The sequence below is a fragment of the Drosophila mojavensis genome, unplaced genomic scaffold (assembly GCF_018153725.1).
Source record: "Drosophila mojavensis isolate 15081-1352.22 unplaced genomic scaffold, ASM1815372v1 contig_74, whole genome shotgun sequence".
Classification (NCBI taxonomy): domain Eukaryota; kingdom Metazoa; phylum Arthropoda; class Insecta; order Diptera; family Drosophilidae; genus Drosophila; species Drosophila mojavensis.
Window position 1 is genome coordinate 2,632,460 of NW_025318899.1, and position 10,041 is coordinate 2,642,500.

The 10,041-nt window shown below is 45.2% G+C and overlaps 1 protein-coding gene across 5 annotated transcripts in view; it reads left to right on the forward strand.

Moving 5' to 3' along the window:
* Positions 1 to 303: 303 nt before the first annotated feature.
* Positions 304 to 10,041, forward strand: part of LOC6581240 — a 14,749-nt gene continuing 5,011 nt past the window's right edge. For 2 of the 5 annotated variants that reach the window (XM_032731900.2, XM_044010109.1), the window contains exons 1-9: positions 304 to 390; positions 1,475 to 1,629; positions 1,692 to 1,780; positions 1,851 to 2,536; positions 2,707 to 2,901; positions 3,973 to 5,319; positions 6,110 to 6,679; positions 6,736 to 6,860; positions 6,923 to 10,041. The exon at positions 6,923 to 10,041 is cut by the window's right edge and continues 1,273 nt beyond it. In XM_032731900.2, coding sequence (XP_032587791.2) covers positions 1,602 to 1,629; positions 1,692 to 1,780; positions 1,851 to 2,536; positions 2,707 to 2,901; positions 3,973 to 5,319; positions 6,110 to 6,679; positions 6,736 to 6,860; positions 6,923 to 10,041 — 6,159 coding nt within the window. In that variant the 5' untranslated portion in view covers positions 304 to 390; positions 1,475 to 1,601. Of the gene's footprint in view, positions 391 to 623; positions 710 to 1,210; positions 1,313 to 1,474; positions 1,630 to 1,691; positions 1,781 to 1,850; positions 2,537 to 2,706; positions 2,902 to 3,972; positions 5,320 to 6,109; positions 6,680 to 6,735; positions 6,861 to 6,922 lie in introns of those variants that run through there. The other 3 variants (XM_044010110.1, XM_044010107.1, XM_044010108.1) reach the window with 3 other exon arrangements.

The window sequence follows — 10,041 nt, forward strand, 5'->3', positions numbered from 1 at the left end:
TATGGATAAATATGTGGCGACACCTTGCGGAAACTAAGTCTAGTTATGCTCGAAAATAAATAGTTCAAATTTATTTTAATAGCAAACTCTTCCAGTTAACAGTTAACGCAGGCCGTTTCCCAACAATATACTTAGTTTGTATGTAATTATTAAGAGAGCAACAGAACAAATCTATTCAAAATTACCACTGTAAGGAGTTTGTTTCATAAAATTTTTTATATTATAGAAATAAAATTAAAATATCTTAATGCGATGTATCGATACTTAGTTGAAACATATACGCACACGATATATCGATAGCAAGTAACAGTCCAATAGAGAGCGTAACAGCGCACAGTTTGGGCAATATTGCCAACAGTTTGAGGCGCATTGCTTAAATTCTGTCGTTCGGTAAGGTTCATACGTCCATTAATTTTATTTATATGTGAAAAAGAAAGCAAGCTAAAGTAAAAACAGCAATATTAGCTATTGCTCGTTAAGTGCATGAAGTGCATACATCTGCTAAATAATTAAAAACAATAATAATAAAACAGCCGTTGTCGACCAATTGCGTGCTTCACTGTTACGGCAAAAGGAAAGCGCAAATGAAAAAATATATACACACAGCCAGAGGCAGCAGTAGCAGCAGCAGCACCACAGAGTAGCATCGCAACAAGGCAGTGTCAAAGGCGACGCATGCTCGAGGGGCGCTGATGTCCTAAAATCGCGCGTAATTTATTTAAAAACATTCCCGATTGGCGTTCATAGAAAGGGCATGTTAATTATAAAAAAGCAAGAAAAGAAAATAGAAGTGCAGACAGCAGGCAAAATAACTGTAGTATGGCAGCAGGGGTAGGGAGCGGAATTCATCGACCAGCCGAGAAATCAACAGTGCTGTGGAAAAAGTGAGCGGCACAACTAGCGCTGAACAACACTGGCCGCATATATGGTCGTCCCACTCCCGCCCATGCGGGAGGCAACTCGTTTTTGTTTGTGGGCCTAGTTTATTGGCCATCTGTTTTGATTTTCTCTTCTTGAAATTAAGCGCGCGAAAGGGGTGCGCGTGTACTTTCTTTCTCTCCCAAAACACAAGTGTGTGGGTGCTCTCTCAAAAATGTAACAGTGTATGTGCATCGCAATTTACGCCGCGCGCGCTTTTGATAATTGATAAGCAGTCGTGTTTGTTTGTGTATCTCAAACAAATTGACAATCACAACACACGCTCATACATGCACACGCACACACAGGCACACATGTTGCACACGCGTTTATATTTTTGCCGCCATTCAGTTAGAGTACATGTGTTCTGTTCATGACATACCCTGGCCGTATGGTATATAAATTTGATTAGAAGCTATGTGGCACATAAAAGACATAAATATAAATTTAAATATATCTAGTCAAAATATCAATATATCAGTTGACTTCATATCAAAAAATTGACTCTTGATTTAAATTGTATTTAAATGAATTTATTATTACTTTTCTTGGACAGAGTTTGTGAAGCGAATTTATAATTAAGCAACAGGGAACGACCAGAAAGCAAACGCAACCGCGCCCTGGAATTGTTTTTAATTTAATCTTGAAGACAACCAAGTTTCTAAGACATAAAGCATACATAAATGGTTTCTACTTTCATTGGCCTATTGGGTAAGCCTGTCAAGAAGAATTGATAGATATATTTGTGTATTAATGTATTTCTATTTTTTTAGACATACAATCATGGTGGGAGATACCGTGTATTTCGCATTTCTGTTCATTGTTTAGTTCCGCCTTCGATTTGCCAGACATTGATATTGAGGTGAGTGTTGCATATATGGAATCATTATCGGAATATACCTTAACTATAATCCTCTCTATTTCGCCTGCAGGACCTCGAATCGGCGCTGCTCTCCGATGGTACCAGCGATGAGGATCAAGTTGCCTTAGTGCCCGAATTAATTGTACGCCTTTTAACCGGCTGCGATGCGCTACAGTCGGTAGCCAATGAGATTACACATAGTAATTATCAAATGTTTTTGCGCCGATTCCTGCGCCAACAGTGTCGCCTGCATCAGACAGAGAATCACTTTGATACGGACATAGATTTTCAATCGCTGCCCGTTCGCAAGCGCCTACAAATTCTACACGACTTATGTCACTTTCGCCTGGACTCTGTCGATGTGCAGGTCATACTCAGTAATCTAGAGGCGGACAGTTTGCGCGTTGAGCCGCTCGGCTACGACGCTAAAAACTCGGGATATTGGTATTTCTACGGTACGCGACTCTATCGCGAGGATAAGCCAACGGCCAACACAGCTTCCGGTTCAGGCAAAGCATCCACAGCAGCAGCAGCAGCTGGAGGATCCATTGGCTCCAGTGGAAATACAGCTTTGGGCAGCAACAGCACTGTCTGGCAGGTGATTTGCTTCACCGAAGAGGACTGGCAGAATTTGGCGGCCAAATTTAAGACCTCAACGAATGGTAAAGAACGTGAACTCTTCCAAATACTGGATGAGAACTTTCTGCCCAAGCTGCCACAGCTGTTTCGTGAACGTGAACGTTTGAGACGCAGAAAGTAAGTGTTTCATAGATGAAGAAAGGAGTATTACTTGATTTAGTTAATATAAATAGCTTCAGCCAATAAGAAAAGCAAAGCGACTGTACTTTTAGAAGACTACGTCTTCAATCATGCTTGAAATTTGTATACATTCAGTAATGAAATTTAATACTCTCACTCGATTACAGATTGCTGCAAGTGCGCAACTCGAGTCGCATACGTAATCTAGCCGAGTTGAAGGCGCGCCAGGAAGAGGAGTTGAAGGCGCGCCAAGAGGAGGAGCGTAAGCGTGAGCGGGAGCGAGAACGTGAACGTGAACGTCGCGAACGACAATATTCAGCGAGTTTGGCACCGCCAGCGGTGCAGCAACGCTCACGCAGACGGTTAGCACGTCCAGTATTATAAACAGAGCAACAAGCGGACAGCATCTATCACAATCATAAACAACCACACAACAACAACAACCAAAACAATACACAGACAACAACAACAAACAGCCAGAACTATCAAGCACACGCACATCCAAGCATATTTTGTTTCAAAAGCCGCTGTTTAAGTTTGATTATTGAAATTGATTTTGTTTTCATTTCGATTTGTTTTACTTGAAAGACAACAAACAAGTTGCTTAAAGAATTGTCATTGAAACTTAAAAAAAAAAAAAAAATAGACAACCCAAATACATTCTCATCGACGCTTAACAGCAGGCCGCCAGCGAGAGAGAGACTGAGAGAAACTGAGAGACACTGAGAGCAACTGGACCAAATAATCGGGCGACACGCAATTAATTTGAGTTTTGTCCATAATTTGAAAAGAATTGGTTGGATTTCGTTTTCAAAAGCAAACAAAAAAAATCAGAAAAAAAATCTTTAAAAAAAACACTATATGAACAATTATGTAAGCATGCTTTTTTTACTATTCCTATATTTGATATATTGCAATTTATTATATTTTGTTTATATTTTTCATAATTTAAGTTTAACATTTGTTGTGGCACTTCATTCCATTCAGCTTTCATCGAACAGGGCCCCCATCTGCAGCAAGATGTTATCTACGCAACAAATAATCACAGACTTTTCCATAGTATATTATATCATAACAGTAAAAATCGTTTTACAAATTAACTTAGCTACAGTGAATGCTCGAAAAGAAGAAGACAACAAGAGTTTTCCATTTCCATAAAAATATTTTATTTTTATGTTTGTAATATTTAATGTAAACTTAAAAAAAAAAAACTTTGTGTGCATTCAGTGTATCTAAATTTCATTTTCTTGTAAAAGCTTGTTAACTAGTCATCATATTTCAGGGCAATAATATTAATATTCATTTAATTTTAGTCTTAAGCGATTTATACTGGAAAATAGTTAAATGCCTTTTCATATCCTCTGAATTGTCAGCAATATTTACTCACGATTTCCTCTCTCTCTCTCTCTTTCTCTTTGCTCTTCTCGCTTCAGTTCTCAGTCGACGTCAACAGCTAGTGGTATTTCAACTTACGCAAGCTCCCTCAGACGTACAACAACAACTAATTCGAGCGAATTTCTGTGCCACAGGGAAACCTTTTGTTTGTCGCCCGAAGAGGATGACCAGAACGACGACGAGGAGTCGACACAAGAGCAGCCGCCGCAGCCACAGCAGCAACAGCAGCAACAGCAAACACAACAACAACAGCAGCATCAGCAACTAGCGCAAGAGCAACAGCAACAACTCGGGCAGCAACAACAACAGCAACTTGAAGATCAACAACAGCTCGAGCCGCATCAGCATTTGGGCTCTGTAAAGGCAGCTGGCGATAAGTTTCGTACGCCGCCACCGCCGCCGCGAGAGAAAACGCAATCGCCAGCGAAATTCAAGAACAAGGGCCATCATCATCATCACCATCATCATCACCACAAGAAGAAGAAGTCAGGCAAGAAGCAAAAGAAACGCTCTCGCGAGCGTCGCGATCGTGACAGAGATCGTGGTGAACGGGATCAACAGCATTATCATCATCATCGGCGGCGACACAAGCATGCGTCTGAGACAGACGACGACGACACGAACAACAACAACCACAGCAACAACAATAATAGCAATAGCAACAACAGCAATAGCAACAGCAGCAGCAGCAACAACCCAACAGGTGGACGGAACCACAAGCGACGCCATAGTCGCCAACATCAACAGCAGCAGCTGCAACCACAACATCAGCTGTCGCCAGATAGTCCAGAGACTCCCTCATTGAGTCCGGAGGATAAGGAGAACTTTTGCCGTCAGTTGCAATTGCTGGATACAAACTCGGCGGCCATAGCGGTCGCCACAAGCATTGCGAATCTAAGCCTGCCCTCGCCCGTCGCGCATGACAGCGAGGAGCAGCAGCCCCAGCAGCCAGAGCCAACACAGCCCGCACCGCCGCCAGTGCCAGCTGTCAAGCGGGAGGAGCAGATGGCGCCAGCGGCCAATGTCAAGTTGCCCGGCCGGCAAACAAACAACTCACTCAGCTCCCTAACGGGCAACATATTTATACCAACGGGCACACAACAACAACAGCAGCAACAACATAGCAGCAGCATCAGCAACAACAACAACAACAACAACAACTCCACCTCTTCCTCTGGCGAGACGACGGCACGCTCCAAGAAACAAAAGGCCGCAGCTGGCGCCAGCTCTGGCAGCTCCTCCAAAGCGGAACGTAAATCGGAGGCGTCATCGAAAAGCAAAAAGTCAACAGCAACGGGAGCGCCATCGTCGGCTGCCTCCACTGCCTCCTCATCCAGCAAGGCAGAACGCATTAGCAACGCCTACTCTGACAAGAGTGCCGATGAGTAAGTGACCAATTAACTAAAACAAAGCAAACAAAGCCCAACAGCATACACTCACGAACACTTACGCATACATAATCTCTATATAAGTAGATCTCTAAGATCTACTACTAAACTATGTAAAATGTATTTGTAAAAAGCTTAGAGACAGTTTATCTATGATTTATAGCAAAGCAAAGTCTTATATGTTGAAATTAGATCTGAGCTTAGATATTTTAGCTGTCTTTTAAATGCCTTTGCAGATATTTCGTACAATTTTTGTATATATAACCTATACGAACTCGGCTCTCTATAAAGTTTAACTGCTGAAATTTGATATATAAGCTATGTTATCATGTAGGAAGTAAATAAAAGAAAATTGGTTTGATCATGTTGTAAATAGCTATAGTTCTAAAAGGAAATGCCACTTGTAAAGAAAGCGTTTTTGTTTAAAAAACCTATACAATTACCTTTTGTAAATTTATATATTGAATCAATATTAGACTGCTCTACTATTCAATTGAGAATCTACATCTGCAAGGGTATTTCAGCTTTTTGCATTAAGATCCCACACCCTACTGTAAGTCCCTCCAGTAGTGTTGTTTCTCTGTTTCTTTGATTGCATGTCCTTAACTGTTGCACTTATCTCAACTAACCGACACATCATATTTCATCAAATTGTATATAATATATCGATTGAATTAACATTTTATTACCCGTTTGTATTGTAAACTTTTGTACCTACCACCAAAAATCAACCAACAACATTTTGACTGTTCATCATAACCGTAACAAAAACAAAAACAAAATGTAGCCATGTAAATAGTACCAACCGTAGCAACAGCAGCTTTAACAACAACAACAACAACCACCATAAGCACGCGTCGCACCACAATCACAACAACAACAATCACAACCACTCAACGTCGGAAGCAGCAAATGCAGCAAAAATAACAACAACGCCGCACGGAGCCCAAACATCATCACACAACACCACCAACCACACGCACCACACCAACTCCACCCACCATTCACATAGTCATATTAACAGTAATAAACATAAATCTCATTCCTCGACATTAAACACCACACAACAACCACACATAACAAATGTAACCAGACCCATAACCCATCATCTAACAAACCACACCAACATCACCTCCACAACAACAACATCAACCACATCATCAGCGAAAGCAAACAACAATTCAACGTACAACTCCTCAAATCATGCGAATATTCTTAGCTTTACCGAAACGGAGGAGGTGCTACAAATCGGAATGCATAAGGTGCTTGTCTATGTGAAAAATCATCGGGATGCATGGCCCTTCATGGATCCCGTTGAAGAGGATATCGCACCGCGATATTACTCAATTATCAGAAGGTAACGTATACAATAATATTAAGTATCTATCTTATATTCATTCTCTTCTTTTCTAGACCCATGGACCTGCTCAAGATGGAGGATAAACTGGACAGTGGGAAGTATCACAAGTTCAGCGAATTTCGCAACGATTTTCGCTTGATTGTCAACAACTGTAGACTGTACAATGGTCACAACAATGGTATACTATATCTCAATTGAATATCTGGATAAGAATTATATAAAGGATCTCTCATTCCACAGAGTACACGGAAATGGTCAACAATCTGCAGGATGCCTTCGATAAGGCGACCAAGAAATATTTCGATAATCTCTCCGAAGACGACGATGATGATCCGAATTTAAGCTATCCCGCCGCTGATTCTAAAATGAACGTATTCCGCGAGAAGTACTTCAGCAAGAAAGCGAAAGGTGACGAGGGAAAGGAATCCTCAGCGAACTCGACGTCGAGTAAACGTATACAGGACACAAGTGCGGAAGAGGAGGAGCACAGTGAAACGGAGGAGCCTGCCGCGGAGCTGACAACACACGCGCAAAAACGTAAGCGCAAGGAGAAGGATAAACGGCGTAAGAAGAAAACTAAAACAAAACCAGAAAGGGACATGGGTCACAATGAAGATGTGGAAACGGATGAGGAGGATTTGCAACCGGAGCCGCCACCACCGCCGCCTGTAATCAAGAAGAGCAAGAGTAACAAAGTACTTAAGGAAAAAGACAAAGACAAGGATAAGGACAGGGAAAGGGACACAGAGCTGGCCACGTCGAGCAAACGTGGACGCAAAGCTAAAGGCAGCAAATCCTCGCAGTCAACGTCGGCCACCAGTTCCTCGAAGCCCACTACCAAAACACAAAAGACCAAAAAAGCGGGTAAAAAGTCAACGCCCGAAACGGAAACGGAGTCGGAAGTTAGTGATCCAGCACCCACTGAACCCGAGTCGAGCGACGATGAAGAAGTGGCACTGGCCAAAGTCAAATCGCTGGTGAAGCCCACAGCGCGCACGATAGCCGCGCAAAAGAAGAAAATGGTGCCCGCCGAGTCGAAGGTGAAGACACCAACACCTGTGAAGCGTCAGCCAAAGAGCAAGAAAGGAAGTCGAGGTCGTGGCAAAGGCGAGCGAGAGCTGGATGACCTGGATGACGACAGTCCACTGTTTGATAAGAAGCAATTGCCACCAACAGCTGCCGCAGCGCTAGCCGAATCTGCTGCAGAGCTGGAGGAGGACGATGACGAACGCGACGACGACGACAATGCGGATGCAGACGATGATGATGACGATGACGACGACGTCTCACGATCGCGCAGCATGTCGCCCTTCAAGGTGGATCTGCACAAGAAATACTCAAAGAGCGCGCTCAACGATGATCTCTCCGAGCTGCTGACCACGGTCAAAAAGGTGACCAGCGCCGAGACCTCCAAGCTGAGCGCACGTCACGAGGTTGACAAGTCCGATCAGGACTCGGAATCCGATTTCATGTCGCTGGCCAGCTGCAACAGTAGCTCCGATGAGCGACGACGTCGACCCTCGCCAGTGGCTACCAAGCGGGGTAAGAAGTCAGAGGTGAAAAAGGAGAAAGAGAAGGAGAAGGAAAAGGACAAGGACAAGGACAAGGACAAGAAAAGTACGCAACACAAAGAAAAGGACAAGGATAAGCATAAGGATAAGGACAAGTCGCGCAGTGCCAAGCACAAGAAGAGCTCAGCAGAGGCCGCGGCTGCAGCAGCCGCAGCTGCCGAGCAGGCGGAACTGGAGATGCTGCTGCCCTTCATGGACAAATACGATGTGATCAAGTATCGACGCAGTCGCGCAGCTCAAAGCAATTCCAGTGCATCCAATTCTCTAGCGCCCTCCGAGGACTCCAAATCGACGAGCATCAAAAGCAATTCCAACTCCAAGAAAAAGCGTGAAAATACAACAGAGGCGCCAGCGGAACATAAACGTGGTCGCAAAAACAAAGAGCCAAAGCATGCTAAGGACTCCAACAGCAGCGTAGAGAAGTCGATTAAGCTGGAAAAGCCTGAGAAGGAGAAGGAGAAAGAGAAGGAAGAGAAGCCCGTCGAGAAACAGCCCAAGAAAGCAGAGACACCAAAAAACGTTGACAAGCCGCTGCTGCGAGATTTGACGCCGCCACCACCGGCGCTGCCTATAACGTCAACGCCTCCTTTGCCAGCTGTTAAAACAGAGCCGGTTGGCAAGGATGTAGCCAAGTCGGTTAGCAGCAATAGTGCGAGCAATGCCAAGACTAAAGATTCCAGCACCAAAGCAAGCAGCAAAAAGCGAGCGGACAAGCAAATGCCACCGCCGCCAAAGCCAGCGGAAAAGTCAGCTGAAAAGGGCAACAAAAAGATGACGGGCAAACGAGCAGCTGCAGCGGCTCAGAAAGCCACGGCCAACAGCAATGCGAATCTGGAGGCGCTGGATGTGGAGACGGAGCAAACGCTAAAGGACATCAATCGCTGGTTGGAGCACACGCCGCGCTTCTCGGAGTTTAGCTCTGCGAGCAATTCGCCGTCGCGCTACAATCTGCTGGATGACTTCGACTCCAGCATTGGCACCAAGTTGGATGCGGCTGATTTTAGGCGACCCGTTGCTCTGGCTGCGCCCAAGGCGGAGCTGGTGCCCACCAAGCTGGCCGAGGCGCTCAACGAGCTGGTCAGCGAAACCGCGCCCAAGCAAAGCATAAAAGTCGAATCCGATGTGCTTCCCACGGCGAGCAGCGTGAGCAGCAGCTGCGGCACACCGCCGCATTCAATGCACTCGGGCAACTCCATTGGCAGCACCTCAGCAACAGCTGCCAGCTCTACTTCGGCGTCTTCCCATAACTCCTCAGCTACAGCGCCACAAACGGCTGCAGCAGCAGCATCCGCTCCACCCACAACCGGACCAGCCGTAGTCGCATCAGCTGCAGCAACAGCATCGCCTGCGCCACTGAAGCCCGCCAGGGAGCCGAGCAGCACGCAGCTGCTTCTGAATCCGCCACCGCCGCCGCACATCAAGCAACAGATGGCCAAGGAGGCGAAACGCAAATCGCTCAAAGAGAAGCAGGCGGCTACGGCGCAGGCGCAGCAGGCCAAGGCCAAGGCGAATGTGATGCGGACCATTGAGAGGCTGCAGCCAGGCAAGGCAAAGGGAAATCTCATACAGAACGTGGCCAAGACGGAGGAGTTGGAAACCCTGCTCAGTCCTGTTATTAACAAGACAAAAGACGCGAAAAATGCGCTTACCACGGAGAGCAGCGATGGAGCACCAAAGCTTAGCCTAGGCACGGTGATCACGACTCAAGACTTTGCGCTGGGGAAAACTCTCGAGGAGCTGGCAAATAAGAAGGAGCACGAACAGTCGCCCAAAGAGATCAGTGGCATC